Source organism: Primulina huaijiensis, chromosome 18, assembly GCF_012295235.1.
Source record: "Primulina huaijiensis isolate GDHJ02 chromosome 18, ASM1229523v2, whole genome shotgun sequence".
Classification (NCBI taxonomy): domain Eukaryota; kingdom Viridiplantae; phylum Streptophyta; class Magnoliopsida; order Lamiales; family Gesneriaceae; genus Primulina; species Primulina huaijiensis.
In genome coordinates this window covers 5,112,410-5,140,021 of record NC_133323.1, presented here as the reverse complement: position 1 = coordinate 5,140,021, position 27,612 = coordinate 5,112,410, and the positions used below count along the sequence as shown (strand labels likewise).

Genomic DNA, 27,612 nt, shown 5'->3' with positions numbered 1-27,612 from the left:
CATCCAAAGAGTCTTTATTAATTATGATGCATGCATGATAGGAATCTTTATCAATCCAATTATATTTTATCTTATGACATTTTGCAAGAACTTGAGAGAGTATCAATTTGATATATTTTGTGCTTCATAATTTATAATTTTAATCACATAGAGTATGTATCTGTAAGACGTGTCAATTCTATTCATATCTACTATGAAAAATAATATATTTGTCATAAAAAATAATATTTTTTCATGAATTCGGTTTGAGTCAAGATCCGTTTCACAAGAATTTTTGTGTATCTATAGATATAATAAAAAAAATTATTTGTGAGACGGGTTACTTTTTGTCCTTTGAGAGCTGCGTAAAATTTATGCAACCAAATTTATAAGTTGGGAATATATATATACTTGTGCGTGTGCCCGACAATGTAGCTTTTGTTCGAGGAATCTTTATATCCAATGAATGAACCGAGATATGTGTCGAGAGGCGGTTCACAGGATTTCGGGAAACGAAGCGAATAATTTTTTTTTAATATTAAAAAACCTCACAAAAATTCTTTTTTTTTAAAAAAAAAAGACATTCATTTTTTTTATCTCGATATAATATGATCTATTTATATAAATAATAATTATATACTGGCATTATTACGCATGTTTGTGTGAGTAAATCTTGAATATATTATAATTTTATATTTTAATTCATATTTTTATTTTTTACGATCTAAATTACATTTGAAAAAATATTACTAAAATACATAATATTGGGAAAAAAAAAAATATGTATGAATGATAGATTACTTTAAATAATTTTACAAATAAAAATTATTGTTTAATATTTTAAAACAGGAAATGATTGTATCTCGAAAACTCACAACACTTCTAGTCATTTGCCAAATTCCCAAGTGCATGCAAACTTTAAATAATAGAAGTTATGAAAATGACCAGAAACTTTTCAAATTATCTCTCGAAAATCAATTTAATTCCTTATTTATTTATTTATTTTATTTTATTGAATTTCATGTGTAATCACTATCACGGGAGTCAAGTAGTCAACACAGAATTCTCTCGATATCTATATTCTTCAATTATTGTGCCGAAAAAGCTATACATATAATTTTGATATTTTTGAATTTGAATGATTCCGAATCACGTGCATTCAAACGATGAATGATTTTGCACTTATATTGCACGAGCAATTTAAACAAATTAATGCATGGTGGATTTGAAATTAGTCCGAATATTCAAATGATCAATATTGGATTTCAAATGACTCCATCCAAATACAATCATTAAAAAATATTGTCATATTTCCATCGTTATGAAATCCGTAGCTGCTACAATAGCCGAGATTTTCATGGAATATATAATCACTCTTGAATCCGATTAGAACAAATTTTTTTTAAGAAGAAGATTATAACATATTTCACATAAGTTAAATAGTCAGGTTATAAATCCAATAAGTGTATTATTCCAGAAAGCTTGCATATTGGGTTCATAGTTTTAATGTTCGATGTAAGACAATAGTAACATTGCCAACACCTTGAGAAGTCGACGTACTCGAGGGCAGACACATTTCACTCACCTTTCGGTATTCATTGCATGCACCTTGCAGCTTAATTCAGCTTATAATATGTCTTCTTTTATTTTTTTTATTTTATTTTACACAATCGACATTAATATGATAATAACCTTTTTTAGCTTATAAGCCCAAGAAGTATATCATCCCAAAATGCTTGTTTATTTGGGGTACAACCTTCTTGGTTTATAAACAATTTTTTATTAGTTTTAATGTTCGAAGTGAGACAATTATAACGTAAATCATCTGAAAAATAAGCAGTGTTCGTATCAATATAATCTCATAAAAAATTATGACCAGAAACCAAACATCGTGCATTGTCAAAGTGAAACATGATTTTTATATCTGTAAAATTTGTTAGTTTCTAAGAGTTCGAAATATAGGGATATTAAATAAAATTATTATGGCTCAATTCTTCTTAGGGCCAATAGAACTTTGAACACCATGAGAAGAAACCTTGGGATTAATGTTTTTCGAAGACAACAGCTTCCGGACGAGGTGCAACTTTGCATATTCATCGCATTCTTCTTTGTTCAGGCACCGAGTTGTGTATTTGTTTGCAGCTACGGGGGGCGATACTCCGGTCGGGATTCGATTGGCCAATAGATCAGCATAGTTGATGAACTTCTTACCCTCTGTAAATTCTGTAAGAAACGAGGAAACAACAAGAAAAGCCACGGTACACGCCATTAACCACGTCTTCGCCATGCTTTTATTCCGATCGACCGATGTAAATCATTAGTACTTTAGGAGAAACGACCATTCATTGGGTTTTTTGTGGGATACAACCACCTTTTAAAAATAATCGAGGGGACTAGCTCTAGGATCCTAGGATTTTCCTAGGTTGTAGGGGTCGTAATTTTATGTTTTCCATCCATTGGAACGGTGACAGGAGAATGGGTTTATATTGGGATAAACACATGCAAAGGAAATAGGGCTCTCCTATTTTTGGTCCTGTATTATTTTAGTCTTCTATATTATAAATTTTCTGCCTTAGTTTTTTATTTCCTTCACAACTTCAATCATTTTTCATCTAGAAAGATGATTATATGATACTATATACGTTAGCGCCTTTCATTAACACCACGTTGAAGAAATGACCAAATTTTTTGAAAAAAATAAAGATTGCGGTTGACAGATTAAAATATAAATTTGATAACATAGATAATCGAAAATTTTGACACTTATTTTTTCGTTTGAAATGATGTTACAAGAGAACGTAAAACAAACAAACAAATAATCAAATGAAATATCACTCATTGTATCTCTTTATGTTGAAGTTGGCTTGTAAATAGAAAAATAAAATAAAATAAAATAATTTCGCATTCCAATAAAAAAATTTAAACTTAAATTTAATATGCTTTTCAAATTTAATCATGAAGATCTAAATGATTGCTCGAATTGTGCCATTGAACACCTTAGTACAATTTTGTCATGTTTTCTATAACTATATTGCAATTATTATTTTTTTTTGATTTTTTTGTAGAGTAAATAAGTATTTTTTTTCTGAATGATATAATACTCATATATAATATAACCTACATCTTGATATACCACAAATATTCAATATAATTAGTATTCTATTTGTATGATATCCAAATTTCGATATACTGAAATCTCATATACCAAGATATCAATACGGTATCGATACAATATCGTCAATAGATTTAAATTCTATAAATATATAAAATTTAATAAATAAATTATATATTATAAATAAAACAATTATTTTAAATATTAATCAATTTTAATTGTAATTAGTTTATGGAGCAGTTAGTCAACGGCCTGCTGTTCCTGGTAACTCCAAGGCCCATTAGATAACGTACTTTTGGACGGGTCAACGGTAAATGGATAAGTTAACAGAGAGCATAAAATCTGTACCGTCCATACAATCAATCAAGACCGATCTCAGCCGTTGAGAGTCTAGTGACCGTTTAAAATTCCACATGGCATTACACTTGATTTTAATCTGAGCTTGAAGTCCGCACAGTGAGCCACACACTGAAACAGTTGTGATCGCCACTTACTGAGCTGCTGATGCTCCAGAAATTGTGAAAATCACTTCGCAATCGAGAGGAGCTGCGTATCTTTGAGTTTTAGCTTCTAAAACCTATGTAAGTTTCACCTTCTCGTCTTCGTTTGAACGCTTAATTTCCAATTGTATAATTGTAATTGTGGAATCGTACTACTCATGGTGTTGTTCTTCTTTTGTTGTGATTTGGACGTATGAGTGCTGAATTTTGTTTGGGGTTTTGCGTTTTCCTATGCAATTTTGGTGTCTGGTTGCGTTTTGCTGCTTTTTATGGGATTCCTTTTCCTAGTTTGGTGAGCTAATGACTTCGGTGTGGACTCTGCGTGGTTTTCGTTCCATAGCGGAATGTATGTTTCCCCGGGATGTCACGTTTAACGTATTTGGGAAAGATGACAAAGAACTGCAATTTCTAGTTAAATTGATACTCTGTTGTACAACAACATTTCGTTGCAGTTTATTTTAGGGTGTTATGGGTGAGGAAAGTGTGTTGTCTGAGGAGTAGGAATCAGTGACAAATGGAAAGGCAGAGGGGAGGGCCAATGTGGCGGAAATGACCAAGGATATGGCAGTGAAAAGGGGAGAGCAATGTGGTGGAGTAAAACAAATAGAAGAGGATAAAGGTCGGGATGGGAATGTTGAAGCTCAGGAATTGCATGTGGTCAAGGAAGAAGAAGTCAATAAAAGCAAGAAATGTGAAGAAAAGGAAGCCAAGGAAAGCGAACAAGAAGGAACTAAGGGAGCCAAAGGACAAGAAAATCAAGACACCATTCCTGAGGAAGCTAAAGAGGATGACAAAAGCCAAGAGAAGGCGGATGACACTGAGGACATTACCCAGAGGGAGAATGAGGATACGGTTGACGATGAGGACGATGTAATGAAAGGGGTGGAAAAAAATCCAGAAGAACTTAAAGAAGAGAAAAGCTGGAAGAGAAGCGGCCAAGAAGTAAAATCAGTGCTGGAAAACAAGAAAAAAGCAAGAAAAAGAAATCTGAAGAGCATACAGAGAAAGAATCTAAAACCCCAACTGACAAAAAGATAAAAGAGCCTAAATCCATGGTTGAGGAAAAGGAGGAGATGAGAACACCTGCAACTCCCATGATTGAGCGTCCTGTGCGGGAACGGAAATCTGTGGAAAGGTTGGTTGCATCCATTGATAAGGACTCTGCCAAGGAGTTCCGTGTCGAAAAGGTATTAAACTTTAAGTGTTAACTTCGTTCATTTTTATCTCTATGCCACTACAGTTATAGTGTCTGCAAGGTTGAAATTAAGTGGCTTGGAATGGTGTAGATGGATATTTACCTTGTGGCATGTATATTTTTGGTTTCAGGGTCGTGGAACTGCACTGAAAGACATTCCGAAGGGTATTCTTTTTTCATTAATTTCGTCAATTATGTGTTATGCAAGCAAGAACACCAAATTATCTTTGTCTCATGATGTCCAATGGGCTGCAATATTGTGATGCTGCTTTGCTTCACTACGGGTGATGTGTCATTGCATATCTAAAATTTACAAAATCAAGTCTAATTACACAATACAATTGAGAATATTAAAGGGGAAAACTATACAATCACTATGGTTGGGTTGAATTTCAATTATTGAGGGCCAATAATTCTAGGATCCCAATAACAACGCCAATACAAAATACAATCCCGGTGATTAATTGATTATGCTAATACTTTCAATCCATACATTCATACTTTCTTATGTACAAATTTTAGGGACTCATGTGAACATTTAAGCAAAAATATGAGTATCACTGATCCCAAAAAGTTCATTTTATTAATTTATTATTTTTGAAACCAAAAGTTCATTTTATCTTGAGTATGCTAACAATGCGTGATGCCTAATGACAGTATTAAATTATTTTTCTTTCCATGTGATTCATGGATTTTTTTTATAGCCATTCTGGGTAAATACAATACTACGACTTCGAGTTGAATTCTTTTGCTTTACCATCTTTTTATTTTTTCTTGTTTTAATTTTGTGTCACTTGATTAGGTAGCCATCAAATTATGAATCAAGTCTTGTAGGGAATCCGATCAACACATGCTAATGCTCTAGCATCTGATTATCTATCTTAAGTTAATCATGTCCTGAATTCTTCATACACATCTAGACTCTTGAATTCAAGTGAATCATTTGATAAATTGTTGGGCTTTGCCACCTTGGTAAAAAAATTTACCCTTTTTCACCCATTTCAGCTGTTGCTTTCCCACTTTCAAGTGAGAAATTAGATGGTTGATCTAATTATATGAGATGTGTTGGAAATAGTGATGTATGCAATTTGGAAATGGCAGTAAATATATTTTCAAAGTCGAGACAAGAGTTTCACACTTTGTCTTTATAGAATATCAATCATCTCCCAATATAAAACTATTTACTTCTCATAATTATAGCACTGCACTACAAAGCACAAGAACTTCAAATTTTAAATGTATAGATGTTTTAAATACGCTACTATAGGCAATTAAATGAATTTTCAGAAATATGGGGTCCTATTTATAGTTTTCTAGAGTTGTTATACATTTTCTCTGATATATGCAACTTTTTTAACCCTATTCAATTCAAGTCGTTTGATTGTAGTCTAGCAGTCCAGATCGCATCCATCCACAATGGTGCATGAACTTATGGTGTGACCCTTCAACGTGGAGCGGTGCAGATTGATCCCTTTGTGAAGGTTCTCATGCTTGTGAATTGTGATGCACCCTGATAAGCACAAATCATATAGCGTTTTAGAGTTTTTTATTTTGTCGTATTCATGCTTATCTGGCGATTTTATTCCGATTTTTGCGCTTTATTCGTCTCATTATTGCTATGTACAGGTTTGACCGAAAGATGATAAAAACCGAAGAAAAGAAAGGAAAGTCAAACCTTGCATTGCCATGTCAGAAACAACCGGAAAAGTAGGAAGAATTTCACAGTGCCTATTAGGGGTGTTCATCGGTCGGGTCTGTTCGGTTTTCGATTTTTTATTTTGGTTTTTTCGGTTTTCGGTTTTAGAAATATATAATCCGATATCCGAACCATTTTCTTCGGTTCGGTTCGGTTTTCTACCAAAACAGTTCGGTTATTTCGGTCGGTTAATTCGGTTTTGATATAATTATTTAAATTAATAATATAAATATATTGTAAAATATAATATGTTAACTTTATACATGTTTTCTTAGTAAAATATTTAAATATAAGGTCTAAATTAATTAAACAAACAACAATCAACTAAAATTTGTTCAAAATAGTTTTTCATTCACTAAATATCATATCAAAATATATAATATAAATAAAAATATAAAAAAATTATTAATTTAATGAAATTTTGGTTTTTTCGGTTTTTTCGGTTTTGACATATATAATCCGAAACCGAACCAAATAAACTTCGGTTTTAACATTTATATCAGAATTACAAAATTCGGCTTTCGGTTTGGTTCGGTGTTCGGTTTTTTCGGTTTGGATTTTCGGTTTTTTCGGTTTTATCCGAAGTTTGAACACCCCTAGTGCCTATCCGGACCTATGCACGGACCCCGTGTAAGGGTCCGTGCCTTGAAAGCAAAAGGAAGAGCTTGACAGAGTCTACACGGACCCCATGACGGACCTGTACACGGGGTCCGTGTACAAAACCACCCGAGAAGACAAATCCAGAGTCTACACGGACCCATACACGGATGTATGCACGGGGTCCGTGTACTTGTTATCAGATCCAATATTTTGCGAAGATTCTGTGGAGATTTGGAGGATAAAGGAAGGAAATAAAAGGGATTTTCGAGACTTTGAGAGAAAAAATACTTTTCTCGAGACTTATCAGACGAAAGTTTGAGAAAGAGAATTGGGAAACTTTTGAAGGCGACGGCTTGGGAGAAACGAGAGGAAAAACCGTGCTTCACACGCAAGATTCGCGCACCATCGCTGAGATTTTCTCCTCTCTTGTTTTCTTATTTTCATTCATGAATTCGAACATTAGATTTGATTCTTGCTTTGAATTTATGGAGTAGTTTTTTTTGTGATCGGGACCACGATAGGGACAAACTGTCGATTCTGTTCATGCATTGGATTATTTGATTTATGAATTAATCTATGTTATTGATTAATGTTTGCGTAATTTTCGTGCTTTTAATTTGGCCAATTATTTGCATGTTTGTTGTTCGATCTTGACTCGAAAGAGAATAGGTTGAATTTAGCTTCAAAAATATTAATCAACACACGGTTAAATCGACTAGAAATAGTATTCGGTTTCAATGTGCGATTTTAGGCGACAGCTGTGATTCCATCGTTGAATAATGCGTTTTTGTTTAATCAAATTCAATTAGAAATAATTGGACTGTTAAATAAAAACAGGATTATAAATTCTAGAAATAGATTTATAGTTAATTCAGGGAATTTCATCGTGACATCGAATAATCTGTGGTTAATTAATTCCAAGGCGTGATTGTAATCAAAGTTTGGACCGTTGTGTGTTCCGGTCATTTTGTTGAATTTGAAAAATATCCCAAGTTTCGAGCTGTTATCATCAATCTTAGTTAATAATTTAGCATAATTTAATTTAATTTGACTAGTTTAAATTATCATCAAATCACTTGTTATTAATTTCCTAGATTAAATCGAATAATTTAAATTTTAGTATTTAAACAATAGTCTCTGTGGGATCGATACTTGGACTTGTCGTCCATTTGTTACAACTTGACCTAGTCCGCTTGCTAGAATTATTCCCAACCGAAACGATCGGTCACACCCCTTTAATCTAGATTAATCTAAATCATTCGATCATGAACAGATTGTTCAAATTATATCAATTCGTGAACGTTTATGACCTTATCATGCACTCCTGTAATATAGCCCGTGTGATCGTGATCCAAAGGTTTTATTGCACCAATACATGTCTTTGCCAATCCATCTCCTTGTCAATGGTCAATCTCGTGGTGTCAGCTGAGGTGATACTGAGTGTACAGTATGCCATGTCATTGAGTGATTACAAGCCATAATGAAAGGCTTCCAGCTTCTCTTAACGATGTGTACAGGCAAAGTAAGCCATGCAACCTTTGCAACATGCGTCACGTGCGGCTACGCCAGGCACGGACATGGATTCAGATGGTTTTAAGCATCATATTCGTAGCTCGTCGAATTGGCGGTTTTTGTAGCTTGATTGATTGAATTGTTCCTTATTACCTTGAACAACTATTCGTACAAGATATATTAATATTTTCCCGATGACACAAGTGGCAGTTCACTTTCACTTTCCCAGTGGGCTCTTAATTAACTTTATTTATTAGTTTCTCATCAATCAAAATTGGTTTTGAGAAAATAATATACTAAATTTATCTAATAGTGACATAGATTCCATTTGATCATTGCATTTTCATCTTCATGAGACGCATAGGTGGGTTCAGATTCAAGCCAATTTCTTACAATATCTGTTTCCAAAATTACGAAATTGAAAAAAATTTCTTCAAGTAGCTAACGTATTTCTAACATTAGCTTGTTGTAGAATTCTCGTTGGTGAGTTTTAGCTCTTTTTAGCATGTATTTGAGTGTTAAATTTGCTTTCCTGATCACAGGACAGCTAGGTTCTTGTAATTTCTATGCAAGATCTTTGCTCGAGCGGTGGATGTAGACCTTGTAGTTTTGTTGCTACGATTTTTATTATTTCTATTTTTTTGATATGCCTAACTACCTAAACATATCAAAGAATTTAATTTTATTGCTAAACATTTTTTCAGTTGCACACAAGTTGTCCAGAAAGAAAAATGAAGATACATTCAAACTACTGCATACTATTCTTTTTGGAAGGAGAGGAAAGGTAAACCTTGAGTTCTTATTCTTGGGATTGGGGGTTAGTGATAATAATGTTTTTGAAAACTACAACATGTAATCATGTTGCTGACCTTTACTTTCCGTCATGCATTGCGTTACTAAACTGTTTGTACTTTGATGCTAGAATACAATTTGTTTCATCTAGAAGCTTTGGTTTATTCTATACGTCTTGGCAGCATATCTGTTAAATTGTTGCCATCAGCAATTCATTGAGGGCCCTATCTTTTGCCAAATTGTGCGATTCGTACTAAATTATTTTGGTGAAAGCAATATAAGGTGTACTACATACGTTATTTTGTGGATAAAAAGGTTGACATGTTGTGTTGGCCGAAGTAGATTGATTTTGTTGATAACATCGGATTTCTGTTGTGTTTATGCTCGTCTGACATCTTCAGACTGCTCAAGTCAAGAACAACATATCAAGATTCTCTGGATTTGTTTGGCATGGTAATGAGGTAATGACAAAACTCAATATGATGTTCCCATTGAGTTCTTTAGACATGATAAACTTTCACCTATCCAAATTCAACATTGTCTCAGGAAAAGCCACTGACAAAATTAAGAGAAAAACTTGAAAAGTTTGTCAAAGAGAAACTGTTGGAGTTATGTGATGTCCTAGATTTACCAATTTTGAATGCAAAAAAGGTTTGTTGATCTATTTATTCATTTTTCTCAAAAAAAAAAAAGGTTTGTTGATCTATCCCCACAATCTTGTTAGGATTGATGGTTCATAATTGGCATATGGAATGCTATTGTCCATGCCTTTAACTGAAAAAAATTACTCTTGGTGCACATTTTTATTTATTGTTTTGTTTGGAATTATAAATAAGCCTCGTGCTTTACTTATGATTATGCTCAGCTTAACACTCTGCTAAGTACGAGTATTAAATGTGCTGTAGCATTGTTCCTTGTTTGCTTGCCCAAACATATGCTCTTAGATTTTTTAATTTCAGGAGGATATAATTTCAAATTTAATCAAATTTTTGGAGGCCCCTTATGCAACCTCTACTGGATTGCTTGCTGAAAAAGAGCAGGTTCTGTACTTAAGTTACTAGTTTAGAAAATCTTGCTGCAACATAGTTGGTTGATTTGTTTTATCTTATTTACATGAATATCCCTGTCATTGACCAGTTAAGTAAAGGAAAAAAGAGAAAAAGGACCAGAAAATCAGCCTCTGATATTGATACACCAGCAAAAGGCTCGGTTAAGGTACCTTTCTGTTGTCATTGTAGTTCTTGTGCAAGGTTTTGTTTCTTAAATAAACGGTTGTGAGGATTAATGAATTAACAGTTCATAAGTTCTTGATACGCTGTTTTTTATTCAAGTATGAATTTGGGGTTTTAGAAACGTGATGAGAGGGCTAAAAAATGCTTTGATTTATGGAAGTTGATGTGTGAAACATACATATGCCACTTTCAAAAGAAATTAAAGTAATGAGCATTGTAGAAGTTGATGTGCAAAACTTTAAACTTGAAATCCTGGGTAAATCTGTCTGACATTCTCAGAGTCAAAAGAAAATCGAGCGGGCATCTAAAAAGGAAAGAGAGGCAAAAAGTTCCCACCCTGAATCAGAAGAAGAGGAGGAAGCACCTGAGGAGGAAGGTATTGATAGTGTTGCCGAAAGATCAGATGTTAAGACGTCTGAACAAACTGAGACTGAGAAGAAAGAAAGTGACTTGGAAAAGGGATATGATAAAGACAAGGGAAAGAAGAAGCCAGCACGGGCTAAGTCATCTGTGCAAAAAAGATCTGCTCAAAATGCTAAAAACCAGGAAGTAACTATCTCTAAGAAGGACAGCTCTCCATCCAGAAAAACAGTGGCAAAATCTCCTCGAAGTCACTCTAATACCTATAACCACAAGAGTGCAAAGAAGTCTTCAGGGAAGAAGAAAGATGAATCAGACAAGAAGTTATCAAGTCCAAAGAAATCTGCGTCACAGGAGAGCATCGGTGAGAATTGTAGTTTTTCCATCTTTAATCAATTGTCTACTGAGATTAAAAAACTCAAATATGACCATTTGGTTGTAGTTGAACTCGTTATGTAAGTGCCCCACTTTCCAACCAATATGCGACCCTTGAGAATCTTTGGTTATCAATATTTTGTTCTGTACTAATGCAGGCAATAAGGTTCTGAAGGTGAAAGTGGATAAGCCTGCTGAGGAGAAATCCAATATCAAAGATGACGATATCAGACATGCGATTTGTGAGATCCTTACTGAGGTTGACTTCAATAAGGTTTGTCTCTGGATTCCTCTTTGCTTAAGGTCATGGGGGTCGATGAGGAAGATAGTTGAGGACGATTTACTTGCATGTTGTTCATTTATTCGTTTGCTTCTTGAATGAGGCATTGGCTTTCAGAACTTTATCATAGTTTGCGTCATGATTGAAGGTCTCTCTAAACCTTTGGAGTCAATAATTTTGTCTTGTTGTTCACACATTGTGTTATTAGGTATCTGATGACTGAGAATATTCATAGGAAATTACTGAAGCTCAATTTTCAATTTTTTGATTTTCTCTGTCATCCAAATGAACGTCTATTTCCATAGGAATGAGTGGAAGTGAAAAGAGAGATCAATGTTTTGTATTTGTATTTTTATGTGCTTTAGGTTATTCCTCACTCTTACTTTTTAATTCTCTTGTTTCATAGATGACAAGTTACATACTTATCCCTGCAGGCTACTTTAAATGACATCCTGAAGATACTTGGTAAGCCCTCCTGAATTGTTTCCCTTTTCATATGCACTTTACTTTTTTTGTTACTACAAAAAATGACAGCTATTAACGATGGAATTTTTGTTAAATGTGTCATCTTGCTTGTTGTAAAATTGTGATGATGGAACATGATGTCCATTATTACAGTTAATGACGGACTTTCCATCACTAATGATGGCATCTCCATCGTTAATTATTAAACAAAATGACCAGCACTTAACTGCACAGTCCATATTACTCAATTTCATCGAGAAAGGTCTCCATTTTCTTATATAGCATACGTGATATGTGGATCCAGGCTCGATCGTTTTCTTGATATGCCACGAAAAGTAATTGTAGCTGGAAAAAGTTAAAATCCTATGAAAAACTAAATAACAAATTCAATAATTAAATTGCAATTAACTAATTCGAACAAGACAATTAAATTCTCAATGCAGAGAAAAATTCCATAGCTTAAAGTAAAAGAAAACGTTAAATTAAACACCTGTATCATCACAACTTTTAAGATCTAGACTAGAAACTCGTAGTCGAAGCGATATAACATGAAAAATTTTCATAAAAAATTGATCTATAACCTATCAAACAAACATTTGAATACTGCAAACCATATAAACTCGAATTATTTGAATCCTAACAACTATAAATGACTAGAATTTTAAACTCTAAAAACCAAACAAATAAATTATTTATATAGAATTTAAACTGATGAACACATTCAATAATTTAAGCACTAGAAATGGAAATGACAAGCTTTAAGCTATGAAACAATAATAATCAAATCCTAAAAAGAATATATAAAGCTGAGGGGGGGAGTAGGCGCGAACTGATGTCCATATCTAATTTGTCATGGAATACAGAAATGATGACAGATTTTAGATTCACCTTTAGTTGACAGATCTTGCATTCCGCCATTGCTCAACTTGGACAAAAAAATATCAGAAAAAGCACACTGCATCACAATCTTGTGATATTAAAACCGCCGATAAATATTTCGTTGATAATGAATGTTTGTACTGTATGTAAGTTTGTTAAAATCTCTCCATCCAGCGCGATGATTCAATTCCATGTCATTTTTCTTCACCATACTGACATTTCAGCTAAGCGATTCAATATGGATATGACGTCAAGGAAATCATCGATAAAGACCATTCTTCAGGCTGAGCTTACAAAACTAGTTGATGCTGGTGATGCAGAAGACAAACATGAAATTGTTAAGGATAAAAAAAAGCCTTCCAGCCAAGGTGTTAAAGCCTAAATCTGTGCTCGAAGAAGCAACTTAAAGACCGATGTATGGCCCCTGTTTATTTCTTCCTTGTATTTTAATTTGTTGCTACTAATAGTGCAACTTATCTTCATTTTCTCAAGTTAGGCCAGCTGTAATTTATTGTAAGTTAAAATAAAATCAACCTGCTGGGTAACTTTGGATTGTTTCCAATAAATTTGTCCAGCATGTTTACAAGCAATTAACTTACAAGATCTTTCTTTCTCATCATTCATTATATTCCTTGATTTGCTATTCCATGAAGGTGCCATGCATGTCCCACAGTATTCGATGTGGTTGACAAAAACCAGGAACCTGTAGGGCTCATGTACTTTTGAGTTTGTTCTTACTTTTGAGAGATGTGCATTGGTAGTGGTGTTTTTGTGTATGCTAGATTTGATACTTGCACGGCCCCCCATCACCTAATCCACGAGTTGCATGCTGTGTCTCCTACATTATTGCCTGATTTACCTGTCGACTGGATATTTTTGTGATACTTGTGTGTTTTTTATATGCCGTTGATCGCTTGTGCTAACTTTGTATTTCCATTGGTAAACAGATCAGTGAACTCAGAATTAGTGGGTGTGCCATGGAACAATGCTCACCTGACCTCAAATACTTACGAGATTTCTGAATAGGTCGAATAAGTTAATATATACATGTCATAACTGAAGAAAATTACACTCGAGTAATTCAACATTTGAAATAAAGATTTGAAATTGAAATGACTTCATGTTCATTTAATGATTCCTAAAATAACTAGCCGAGATTTAAAATTCAGTATTGAAAGGATTAGCCCAAAAGAGTGATATGATATGCACGTAATGGGCATCAACCCAAAAGGGACCCGATTAGTGGTGATATGTAATATTAGGGTTTTTTTTAAAAAATAATTTAATTTTTAAAATTAATTTCAAAAATACTTTAAAAAAAAAAGTTTGCAAGAATACCGCAATCCGTTCTTACGGAGCGCGGACGCTGCTCCACATAAGCGACGCAATATTTTAGCGACGGAACATATATATAAAAACCGTCGCTAAAATTAAATTGGCGACGGTAATCAGGTTTAAAATCCGTCGCTACTATTAGGGAAGGTTTTAAACTGTCGTTAAATGCCGAAATATCAACCACATCCCACTGCGGATGATTGTATCAACAGCACGTCGCGGATAATCTTGAACTTTCAACGGCTTGCATCTTTGCAGCGTGCAATGTACGCTACAGAAAGAGAATTTGTGCACTGCGAAAAGTCATTTTTGTTGTAGTGAAGACAGAGAAAAAGAACAGACAAGAAATTCATCAAAAATTAAGTTTTTCATGGCTTATCAACTAAAAGAGGTTGTGAATCTGATGATGTCAATCTTGAAATGATCATGGAACCAAAATTGGTGCTTCCTGGGACAGTGGAGAAGTCGTAAGACAAGGATATCTCAATTGAATGTTGTTCATTTTCCTCAACATCATTCTGTGGTCGAATGTCATGTACAAGATGCTGCGGACCAACATTAAGCAAATTTGTAAAACTGTGTATGTTCGACCAAGACGGAGTCTGAAAATCCTGTTGACCAAACAAACCAAAGTCAGTCATCCCTTAATCACTAAAAAAACCAGGTTGAATAGTAGAGGTTCCTGAAAAAACTTATTTCTTGAAGAATTTCTTGTCTGCTTTTTTTCTCTGTCTTCACTACAACAAAAATGGCTTTTCGCAACGCGCAAATTCTCTTTCCGCAGCGTACATTGCACGCTGCAAAGATGCAAGCCGATGAAAGTTCAAGATTATCCGCGGCGTACATGTGCACGCTGTTGATACAATTATCCGCAGCGTGTGATGTCATTTAGCGACGGTTACAAATTAAAACCGTCGCCGATTCAATTTTAGCGACGGTTTTTTTTAATTTTAGCGACGATTTTGATATATATTAAACCGTCGCTAATTTAATTTTAGCGACGATTTTGATATATATTCCGTCGCTTACATGAAGCAGCGTCCGTGTTTACGAAGCACGGACGCTGCTCAACGTGAGCAGCGTCCGCGCTCCGTAAGAACGGATTGCGATATTCTTGCAAACCTTTTTTTCTAAAAGTATTTTTGAAATTTAATTTTCAAAATTAAATTATTTTTAAAAAAACCCTGTAATATTAAAAGAGCTCGTATAGAAGACTTTAGACTCGATCAACCGTGAAACTAACAAGATAGAGTGCTAAAGTGGCTTCTTGTCACAAATCCAGATTGAATTATTTGATATGGAATGGGCCCTCCATTAATAAATTGAAGATATTATTATTTTTTGACATATAAGGAACTCATGAGTCGAAGTTGTCCAGCTTTAATTCCTTAAATAGAGATTGTAAACTTGGTTTGAGTTAAATTCAGAACGAATTATTTTAATATACAAATTTGAAAAAAAAAAATAGCGTGGAAATCTACCGTTGTTATAATTAAATACACAACAACATATAAATCACGTTAATCAAATAAAATAACTCGTCCGATGATATTTTGATAAGAAAAATCGAACACCTACTTATTGGTTTATTATTTACCTGACCTACTCCACCAAGACATACAAAATTGAAACTTGAACTGAGATATGACAACCCAATGGTGAACCCTGTCATAATTTCATAATTATCATATTATCCTTACTTTATAATATAAATATCAATATTATCATCTTCCATTTCACAATTACATTTCACTAAAATAAACGTAAAGAGCTCATTAGACAGATTAATATTATCTATATTTACAATAAAAATTAATAATTTTTACACATAAAATATTTTTTTAATTGATGATTTTTTATACATAAAATATTTTTTTAATTCATTATTTAAATAAGATATATGTCTCACGAGAATTTTTTGTATAACCGAGCTTGACCACTATCGCAGTTACAAACAATCAACCAAAACCAAGGTTTTGAAAACCATTAATAATCACATTTGGAAACAGGGAAAAAAAAATCGTAACAAACTAAAGTTATTTTACCGTACCAAACCAAACACATATACATAATATTTATTGCCTATGAAATATATATTAATTACCCATGACCAAGGATTATCACCACCAATCAAATAGGTAACAGGAGTCAAGCTACCTTGCTCGCCCGCCGGAGCCACCCGACCCGGCTCCAATATGATAGCCCGATCCGACCTTCCCGGATCCACCAGCCAACTGCCCGTACCCGTAGACGGGTCCTCCTTGGTGGCCCATTATATTCATACCATACATTCCTTCATATCCGCCGGTACTATTCCCTATATTCACCGCACCACCATTTCCGCCGCTGCCCTCCTTCTCCCCTCTTCCGGCCATGGCGCTTTTCTCCCCTTCTGTATCCCTGAATCTCTGCAAGTAAATCTTAAGTGGCTCGACGTAATCCTCGAATCCTAGAGTGGTCATCGCCCACAGCAAATCGTCGCCGTTGATCGTCTTTCTCTTCTCTCGTTGACACTTGTCGGACGCCTCACCGGTGATGAAGCTGATGAATTCAGAGACGCATTCTTGCACTGTTTCTTTCGCGTCTTTGGATATTTTGGCATTCGCGGGCAAGGCCTTTTTCATGATTCTGCTGACGTTTGCGATCGGGAGGAACCTGTCTTGCTCTTTTTGGGAGATTTCGCTGTGATCCTTGTGCCCCCCCGATTCATTGTCCGAATCTGCCATTTTTTCCAGTCAAAAAATAAACCCAAGATTTGAGTATTATCAGGGAGAGATACTCGGAGATTTGAGAAGGAGAAGTGGATATGGAAGTTTTCAACGGAAATTCAAAGTAAAAAGTTGGACTACAATTTTGAGCCGGAACCAGAGAATATGAAAAGAAATTCGAGGGAAAAAAACAAAGAAAAAATCGGATGAAAAACGTGAAGCTACTCTGGTTTCCCACTGAGCTGCAGAAGAATGAAATTTCGGGGAAAAGAGAAGCGATACTCAAATTATCGATAGCACGAAACTTCAAACCTCGCAATAAAATTCGAAAATCATCAGCAAAATCAAGTTTGACAAGTAGATTAACAAAATTAAAGATCGTAAAGAAAAAAGAACAAGAAATTAGAAAATCCAGAAGAAGATAACTTTTACAGAGAAGAAAACATAATCGTACTCGGCGGCGAACGTGTATTCCGGCAGCGGAGATATGGTACAGCGACCGGAGGGGGAGGGGGAGGGGGAGGGGGAGGGAGAAGAGAAGCGAGGAGAGTGTGCGGTCCGTTGGATCATTCGGTATAATAACGCTATCGAAAGGTACACGTGGACGCTTCTGGACCGTTCCAAGCTGATCTCTGGAAAAGTTTATTAACCATACGATTGTTTCTCAGTGGAAGGATCCTATCCGTCGGTTTGGCATCTGGCACGTGGTCCACCGTAAATGGCCCTCTATAAATTACCTCTTTCCAAACCCTATAATTTATTATATAAAAATTAATTAACTTTATTTTAATTTTCACATATGATATTACAAAAAAAATTAATATCACGTGTGAAAATTAAAATAAATTTAATTACAAAATTGAGAAGATAATAGTTTTTTAAAAATATTTATCAATTTTTAAAATGAAATGATGATAAAATATGTTATGAAAAATTTAATATGAGATATGAAGTTCAGTGGTTAAATTGTAGTATTGGAATTATAAGAAAACATTTCACCGACATATAAAGGTGAGATACTAAAATTGATGTATCTGACATATGGTATAAAGCAAAAACTTGTCTGAGACGGTTTCACAGGTCGTATTTTGTGAGACAGATCCCTTATTTGGGTCATCCATGAAAAATTATTACTTTTTATGTTAAGAGTATTATTTTTTTATTGTGAATATAGGTAAGATTGACCCGCCTCACAGATAAAGATTCGTGAGACCGTCTCACAATAGACCTGCTTATTATATAATTATTTTGAATTGAATGGATTAATTGACATACCATTTTTTTAAAGAATTTATTATTCTTATTATTTCCTTGAAATTATTTGGAGATTCCGATGATTTATATTGCTTTTGATTAAGAATGTCAATGGTGAGGCTGTTATTCGAGATTCTCATGGGTTTCTTTTAGGAGCCAAGGCAAAATTGGTCCGAAATCGGGGGTCGATTAAGGGAGCTGAATTAGAAGCTATAAGATTTTGGAATGGATTTCTGTGTGGCCCATCATTTTGTTAATGTTTGTATCTTTTCAGATTCTCTTCAGGCTGTTCATGCAGCAACCAAACCTGAAGAAGAATTGGGATCAGTCGGTGCTTTAGCTTTGGAGATTCAATTTATGCTTCATGAGCATAATTTCCTATCGATACATCATATGAATAGATCTGCCAATGGAGTAGCTCATCTTTTAGCCCGCAAGGTTTTGATTTGGTTGTCTAATTTAGATTGGGCACCAGGAGGTTTTCCTAGTTGGTTGTTGAAAGCTGTAGAACATGATCTATCTTTGACATCTTAATGGAGTTGTTTACCGTCAAAAAAAAATTGTCAATGGATTCGAGTCTAACCTAGACCAGGCTTGTTTAGGGCGGGTATGAGTACAAAAAATGGTAAATTGTGGACCATGATGGACACAGGTCGGGTTGTGAATCCCATATCCCACATTTATTAGAAATCAAAGTTTAAAATACTGTTTAAAGACTTATAATATATTCATATAGTAAAATTGACTTAACAAATTTCATTAAAATAAATGATACATAATACTTGACATTGGTGTTCACCGTGGAGTCCATTTGCATGGGCTTGAGCCAGGGCGTGACACGGGTGACAGATATTTTAAGACTCGGCTCGTTAGTTTTAATACTAATATATATATATATATATATATATATATATATACAAATGTTAAATATTTTTTAAAGTATATTTTACAATAATATAGCAAACTATGTCACTTAACAAGTATTATCTCATTGTTTATATGTATTTATTCTAATTGAGTTAATTTTATAACAAGAATTCAATTTAAAGTATTTTATTTATTTTTTGTTATGATTGTTTTAATTAAAGATTAAATATATCAAAATAAATATAAATTTTTTTTTGAACGAGCTTGACTGATCTAAGGGGTTAATTTTTAACTTCGGTCAACTTTTTTTTTAAAAAAAATGACCTCCTCAAATAGAGTTGACCGATGTTATTTAACCAATTTCTCCCGAATCTAACTGGTCCGACTAGTTAAACTTCAAGTATGAGTCAAACATATATGATTCCATAAAAAAATTTAATTGTCGGATCTCAAATCTTAATATACTCGACTCATATCCGACCAATTGTCATTAGTATAATTATACAATACAGTTTGCACAAAAAAAAAAGTGTTTTAAGACCCTCACCTAGGCTGCTTTCTTGCTGCCGACCTTAACATAACTTTCAAGACTAAATGATTTTACATCAATGGGAAAATTTCATTAGAAACAAAATTCAAATTTAGTATATTTCAATTGGACCAGATTAAATCATTAAAATTTTATAATACTTGTTGAGGTGCAATAATTGTTCATGTTATAAGAACAATCGAATGTGACATTTGAGCTATTTTATAGTTTAAAATATTGAAATTGTATCGTTATCATCAGCTATATTTTTTTTGTAAAATGTAGAGTGTTCGATCCTATAATAAAAAACAACAATTTCAACCAAACCACCATTGATGAGCAGTTGATTCTAACACAAACATATGAAATTACTTTGAATAAAAAGTTTATGGAACCAAACTAATAGGAGTATGTCTCTTGTGGGACAGTCTCACGAATCTTTATCTGTAAGACGGGTCAACCTTGTCGATATTCACAATGAAAAGTAATACTCTTAGCATAAAAAGTAATACTTTTTTCATGGATGACCTAAATAAGATATTCGTCTTATAAAATACGACTCGTAAAACCGTCTCACACAAATTTTTACCGACTAATAAGATACACCAAGTGAATGGCTTTAGTATCCTTACTCTATAAGCAACTACAAAGCATATAATGTGCTCTAATCAAACAAAAAACACTTTTTCCGACAAGGAAAGTTACAACTTAGCTGTTTCCTTTTCCATTATTATACTTTTTATGTGAAATTGAGTTTCAAAATCTTAGTCTAGATCACATGTAATCGTTTCATATATACATTAAAAATTAATTTTTTTGTCTTAAACAATAATATTTTTTCATAGATCGAGATAAAAATCCGTATTTTTCAAAATTGATATATGAGATGACTTCAAATAAAATCGTGTGATGTAAATATTATTACGATACGCACTATCACGTCGGTAAATGTAAATATTATTACGATACGCACTATCACGTCGGTAAAGAATCAAATTTTTTTAATTTAAATTTTCATATATTTCAGTAATTGACTGAGTCAAACAGAATCAGAAATGCATCATGACTGTGAAACAGAAAAAATGTTGCAGACTTTAAAGTTGTTTTCGGATTGAATTATTTTGTTTGATGTATGGATTTAAAACAATATCCTTGAAATTTTACTAATCGGGGATTTAAGATATTATCATTTTTGTTTCGATACTGATAAAACTATATTTTATGAATATAAATGTAATTTATTTTAAAGTTTACTCAAAATAATTAGAGTAGATTTGAATTGAATAGAAAAAAACTTTTTTAACACAGTCTCACAAATCAATTTCGTGAGACACATCTCTTATTTCGATGATTCATGAAAAATATTAATTTTTATAGCAAAAATGTTACTTATAATTGTAAATATGATTATAATCGATCATTATTATCACGAATAAAGATATGTGAGAGGATCGCTTACTAAATTTTCAAAGTACCAGATTCTCCACCAAAATCTTGTCATGTTTGGTATTCTCCCAAAAATCTTCACCCCCGACGCGACGGAAAGGTTGCCCCTACCATGGTTGACCATTGCACTATCCAAGAAGTCACTATTTCCATGTCTTTCTATACAGTTCCTCCATTTTCCTTCATGTTCATTCTCACAAGCAACTCCAATTTCTAGCTGATGAAAGAACTAACATAGTGGCAACACAGTTATTGCATGGAGGATGATATCAAGACTAACACTTTCATCAAATATATAATTTAATATGGTCGGTTAACATACGAGCTTAAATCTGTTCTGGATTTATAGAATTTGATATATAAATCAATCAAAAACCGGGTAAAAACAAACAGATTGAACCAGATTTGGCCCGATTGTTGATTGAATTTGAATGTATTTTGGACTGATTTCAGATCGGATTGAAATCAATTTTTTTTTTTTTTTTCAAATTATATATGCTTAAATTTTTTATTCGTCAAGCATGAATTATGAATTTGTTAAAATATTATTTAATAATAGAAATAGAAATGCCAATTAACAATCTAAAGTATTACATAGCAAGTCAATTGATTTCTTTGATTTATTTCGGTTAGTTTCCCAGTCAGGATCACACCTCTAGCAATCATCAATAGGGTTGCCTGTTCTGCAGGATCCTGTTTCGAGTTGAGTAGTCGTGTTCTTGAGATGCATAGGTTCTATAATAAATGAAAACGGTTAATGAGATGCTACTCTTGAGCCATTGTCATAAGAATATGTTCAATTGTAAACATTTATCGATACATTTGAGGTCAAACTCTTTTTTTTCCTTTTTTCTATTGATCTGACGTATGAGTATAAATGTTCACCTTTAGATACAACCATTGAATATTTTAAAATTTTAGGTCGAATCACATTAATGATTTCATATTCCTTTCTTTTATTCAGATTTCCTAATTGTTTTTAATTTGTCATCCACCACAACAAAAATGATTCAACTATGTTGCTTGTATACAATTCTTAGACCAATTTCAGAGGAGATTTTCTGATTTGCCAACTCTAATTCTGTCTGGTTGTGCCACATTTTGGTTTTGGCTAGTATTTGGCCATTTCGATTCCAGGGTATAATGTGCTCTAATGAAATGTTCTATTCAATTTCACGCCTTTGATATCTTTGGCCATTTTAAGTACTGATGATCATCTTCTCTGGATTGATTCCCGCAGCTTATTTTAACAAGAGATTATTAAATGTTGTGCATGTGTAGGCAATATTTCTGGCATCCGATTGCGATCCTCGGCGAGGATAACGAAACATCTACCTGCTTTGAGCCTCTCATATTTGTGAAAGAAAGCAAGAGAGGCTCTTAAAGACTAGGTGAGCTGATTAAGAAAAAACAGCCATAGCAATTGGCATCAAGGTGAGCAGCCCTATGGCAACCGATTGAGATATTCTTAGTTTTCTGGTATTTAATTAGTACTTTGCGTTTGATTTATTTGACAAACTACTCAGGGTAATGGAAAATTCTATCGACCAACTAATTGAGAAGATCCTTCTTGGCGGCAAGATTGATGATAGCATCGAGAACTGAGAACTTCATTCTTTTGACAAGTGACTTGCTTCATTGGGTGGTATATACAAAAGATAATTTTTGGCCAAGGAAGCTCGGGAGAGCCACTTTCTTGTACTCTATCTAGATTATTGTATCGAGAAGATAGTATATTCGCTCTAATTTGTGATCTATTCATTTGCATTCAAGCATTGGATGAACTAAAAGTGTCCCAAATGGATATGTCAGTTATTATTATTTTTTAAACCGAGTGAAGAGTTTGTTATGTTTAAATCTCGAATCTAATACCTTATCCTAAACGTTCTTCTTCAAGAGTGGGACAAGGTCATGAGCTATAAGCCATCATCGGATATGCCAGTTCTAAGAATAGTGTCTTTTGAATAGCTTCTGTAATTTTTGAAATTTCCATGCACAAGAAAAATAACCACGTCTTACATTTCTATCAAGCAATTCCTCATCTTCATGTCATTCTTTATCATCCCACGTGGTTTGCATTGTGATACGAAAACTTCCATTGTTGTTCCATACGAGCTCCCACCTAAACAACCACTTTCTTCACTCGGGACAATTTGCGACGACAGCTTTACATAAAAGTTCTGCATCCCAGAAGAGCTTGTCCTACGCCTGATGAACACTTGTGTGAATAGCTAAGATTTAGGACTTTCACCCTTGTAATCTTAAGTAAATTATTGATGAATATTTACTAAAAATTAATATTTGAGGTAGATTAGTATGCGTTGATCGATAGATAGTAAAGAACATCTAAGATCATAGTATCAATATATGATCTCTAATTTCTAAAAACATATTATGATATTATTCTTTGTAAAAAGTTGGAGAATATAGGAGGTGAGTCAATTAAATTAACAACAAAATATGTATTTTAGTTAAGAATGTAAATGAACCAAGTCGTTCGGGAGCTATTCGAAACTCGATTCGATAAAAGCTCGTTAAGTTAAATGAATCAAACTCAAGCTTTATAATATTCGGCTCGTTAACTCGTGAACATGTTCGTTACATTACTTATGAGTTAGTTCTTAGATGAAAAACAATATTTTTGATATTGAATTTATAAATTTTATACTTTACTTACGAAAACAAAGAAAAATATATATAAATTTAATATTTTTCTCTAAATATATAATTTAGTTTCTAATGAATTTAATAAATATTTAAATTTATAATTTTTATTTATTAAGCTTGTTTATGTTTGATAAAAACTCGAATAATCTCATGAACCTTGAATATATAGTTAAATAAAAATCGAGTTCGACTCAATTATAAATGAGTCAAACTCAAATATTCAATATTTAAGCTCGATTAAGCTCGATTAGATCCCTCATTTTGGTGTTCAATTTAAGAGAAGTTGGACCTTGGCCATTTTTGGTCCTGTGGGCTTAGGATAGAAATTATTTGGTAGCTGTGAGGCATGAGATTGGACACACAATTCACCACCCCAATTGCACTCTCGTTCAGCAATGGCCGTGACCATGACCAATCTCTTCTCCACCCCTGCAGCTACATTTGTGAAGCAACCCCTTCACACATTGTCTTCATCAAATCCGAACCTCCGATTCTCGCCACTCAACTTCGTGGCTCCGCCCTTGAGGAAACATAGAACTACCAGAAAATTCATCATCACATCCAAATCCAAGGATAGCAACTCAGCTGACGCGCCTGACCGTTTAATCTCAGCTATCACCTACTTCTACCCTTTCTTTGATGGAATTCAGTATGGAAAATATGTCATCACGCAGTTCTCTCCCTTTCAAACCATCATCCAGCCCTTAGTTCCCGCTATCAGGATCTTCAAGAGCTTTCCTTTTAATGGGTTTCTGGTTTTCTTGACCCTTTACTTTGTTGTTGTCAGGAATCCCAATTTCAGTAGGTACGTGAGATTTAATACTATGCAGGCTATAGTTCTTGATGTGCTCTTGATATTCCCTGACCTTTTGGAGAGAAGTTTCAGCCCTAGAGATGGTGCGGGATTGGATATTGTTATGAGTTTGGATAGTACTGTGTTCTTGTTTCTGTTTGTTTGTATGATTTATGGATCTTCTTCCTGTTTGCTGGGCCAACTTCCGAGATTGCCTCTTGTTGCTGAGGCTGCTGATAGGCAAGTTATGTGAAGCTTTGATATGGAAATCTTTAGCTATGTATCATGTGTTAAGTTGATAAATTTGAATTCAGTTGGTATGCTGATCTAGTTTTGTTGTTTAAGTTTTCCTTGATAAGTTGTTGTAACTGGTCGAGGTATGGAAATTTTTGTGGCAATTATTGATTTATGAATGCCTACTTCTGTATCTTAGAAAAGTCAGTAATGATTTACATGGTGGTTGATAAAAGGGATCGATATTGATTTCTAACTTCTACATTAGAATGCTTTCGAGGTTGTTGAGGTGTTGCAAGATTTTTTTTCCCTTGTGTGTGACGGCTGCCAAAAAAATTCTACTTCATTTGGCTATATGATACACCATGTGCTGAAATATTAGAAAAATATATGTTGATAACCTTCAACGTCTTGAAATAAGCAGTCCCTCCTATGGCTGTCTTTCAATTAGGTGGTGGACTCCTTGTTAAACTAGTTGGTTTAATGTATTGTAGCAATCAAGCAATTTAGTCACTAGAGCAGTTCGATTAGTAGAAAGTCCAGGAAGAAGTTGCTAATTTACTTTCATTTGGAGTTGAATATTCAAATGGACTTCAAGAATTCGGCATCAAAACTTGCATGCATTGGACAACTGAAAATTCACTAAAATTCTCAACTGTTAAGTTCCAAGACAAGGGTCTGGGCAGAGATGGCATGTTATACAAGACACATTGCAGGATTACTCTCACCTGTACCCTTGGGCCTTAGGGGTGTAAATTTTTTATATTCAAATGACATGATTTTTTCAAGAGGTGATTACAATATCGATGCAATCTGATAGTTTGAAGCCCTACTTGTTCCTTTTCATCTGGAATTCAGCATAGGCAGACCATTTTTTTTCCGCACATCTGGTTATATAAGGATCCCTTCTGGCCTCCTATATATGCTCTGCTCTGAGTGTATGATTAAGAAAGAACACATAAAGAAATTATTTGTGAACGCAGAATGACATGGTTTTACATAAAGATCGGGTTTGTTCGGAGATTATCCCAATGGATTGACACACTGTTTTCAATCCTGAACTGACCTTTCTGTTGAAGTATGATGATATTTGGTATCTCGAATCCTCTCCACATGACTTGAACATAGGGATGTAAACGAACCAAACCGTTCGCGTGCTATTCGGGGCTCGACTCTAGAAAAATCTCGTTCGAGTTCGTTCGTTAATCTTATCGAACCGAGTTTGAGGTCGATTTGGAGCTTGACAATTTTATAGAGCCGAGCTCGAGTTTAAGAATAGGCGGTTCGCGAGCTCACGAATATGTTCGTTAATAGGCTCACGATCTCGAGCTCGTTTAGGTGGCTCATGAACACATTCATTATGGTTCGCAAGCTCAAGCTCGATTTCGGCTAATTTTTCTGGTTCAAGTTTGATTCGTCTACATATTCGTGAAAATGCTCATTTATATGGCTCATTTGTTGAGTTGAAAAATAAAAATATTAGTACTAATACAAATTTAATGGTTTGAACACAAGACTTTGTTGAAAGAAAGATGGATTTACATCACTTAGCACAACTACATTTTTTAATTTAACTTGCGGGGATCATTAGATATGTAAATGAACTAAGCTGCGCGCGAGCTATTCGGAGTTCCGCTCGGTAAAAAGCTCGTTAGTTAAGCTCATTGAGCTGAGCTCGAGCTTAAGAATATTCGGCTCGTTTATGTGGCTCGAGCTCGAGGTTAGATAGTTTGTTGGGAACTCAATCACTGGAAGACTATTTGTATTGGCTCACATCGATATCTGAGTGAAAGATAAGGGATTGAAAGACTAAAATGAGAAGCCTACTACCATTAAATTCTCATATCTTAGTCGGCCGTTTGGTTAAGAATGCTTTGAGCTCGAAAACGAGTCTACTTAATGAGTTGAGCTCGAGCCGGGCTCGTTAAACATGATAAACGTGTTATTAATGAACCGAACTTGAGCTATTCATGAGCATATTAATTTCAAAACAAGCTGAGCTTGAGCCTTATGATAAAAATCCGAACTGAGCTCGAGCCTATATATACCTTAAATGAGCCGAGCTCGAATCAAGCTCAAACTCGACCTCAATCATGTTCTTGACGAGCTTGAAAACAAGCTCTATTAACGAGCCGAGTTTGAGTCAAGCTCGTAAAATATGATAAACGAGCTATTAATGAACTGAGCTCGAGTTATTCTCGAACTTAATAATTTCAAAACGAGTCGAACTCGAACCTCGTGACGAAAACTCGAATTGAGCTCGAGCTTTTTTATATTTTAAATGATACAAGCTCGAACATGATACTGACCGGCTTGACTTGGTTCGTTTGCTTTCTACTTGAACACATAGCAGTTAGGTTCAGAGATGTAAAATGAATGCCAACTAGCTTTTTTGTCTAGTGAACCAAACAACTTTTTGCAACTTAGACTAGCACAAAAACGGATCTCATTACCCAACAAGTTACCATGCTGCTACTATGCTGTAACCAAATCCTGTCAAAAATTTAAATTTGTTTGCGATATTCATCTAAAAATAGAGTTTAGTAATGTTTCTACCAGCAAAAACCCTTCTAGTTTTCACACTTATTAAAACATTTTGAATGAGATATAAGATCCAAAATTTATAGCATGTGATTCAAAACAAATATCACAACAGACAAGAAATTCAAGTCGAATTAAAAGAAAGTAAATAACCAATAGCCATAGACGTGATTCCATTTATTAATCGAGCATTAGAGTTATAGATCTTCCAAAGCAAGAGAATCGATAAACTTATTCGTGCCAGAGAATGAAAACAAGAGA

General features: G+C 34.1%; 2 protein-coding genes, 1 long non-coding RNA gene and 1 pseudogene across 4 annotated transcripts; 3 read left to right on the top strand and 1 right to left on the bottom strand.

The window, feature by feature from the left end:
• The first annotated feature begins 3,678 nt into the window (after positions 1-3,678).
• Positions 3,679-13,589, top strand: LOC140964211 (DEK domain-containing chromatin-associated protein 2-like; annotated as a pseudogene).
• Positions 13,590-16,217: 2,628 nt separating this feature from the next.
• LOC140964840 (nuclear transcription factor Y subunit B-3-like) lies at positions 16,218-17,573 on the bottom strand. Of its 2 annotated transcripts, none has more exons than XM_073424799.1 (2): positions 17,453-17,573; positions 16,218-17,324 (listed from the first exon to the last, which is right to left on the bottom strand). In XM_073424799.1, the coding sequence occupies exon 2, from the start codon at positions 17,036-17,038 to the stop codon at positions 16,466-16,468; it is 573 nt and encodes a 190-aa protein (XP_073280900.1). In that variant the 5' UTR covers positions 17,039-17,324; positions 17,453-17,573; the 3' UTR covers positions 16,218-16,465. The 2 variants fall into 2 exon arrangements, with proteins under 2 accessions (XP_073280900.1, XP_073280901.1); XM_073424800.1 differs by having other exon boundaries at positions 17,475-17,490.
• Positions 17,574-22,457: 4,884 nt separating this feature from the next.
• On the top strand, positions 22,458-22,747 carry LOC140964541 (uncharacterized). Its single transcript, XR_012172911.1, has 2 exons — positions 22,458-22,550; positions 22,643-22,747. It is a non-coding gene; the product is annotated as an uncharacterized lncRNA (long non-coding RNA).
• A 1,334-nt stretch (positions 22,748-24,081) lies between these two features.
• LOC140964008 (protein TIC 20-v, chloroplastic) lies at positions 24,082-25,005 on the top strand. The gene has a single exon (XM_073423486.1). It carries the CDS (start codon positions 24,179-24,181, stop codon positions 24,827-24,829), a length of 651 nt encoding a protein of 216 aa, XP_073279587.1. The 5' UTR covers positions 24,082-24,178; the 3' UTR covers positions 24,830-25,005.
• Positions 25,006-27,612: the final 2,607 nt, after the last annotated feature.

Coding starts and splice junctions, on each gene's coding strand:
- LOC140964840 (XM_073424799.1), bottom strand. CDS start 17,038: ATGGCAGATTCGGACAATGAATCGGGGGGGCACAAGGATCACAGCGAA.
- LOC140964008 (XM_073423486.1), top strand. CDS start 24,179: ATGGCCGTGACCATGACCAATCTCTTCTCCACCCCTGCAGCTACATTT.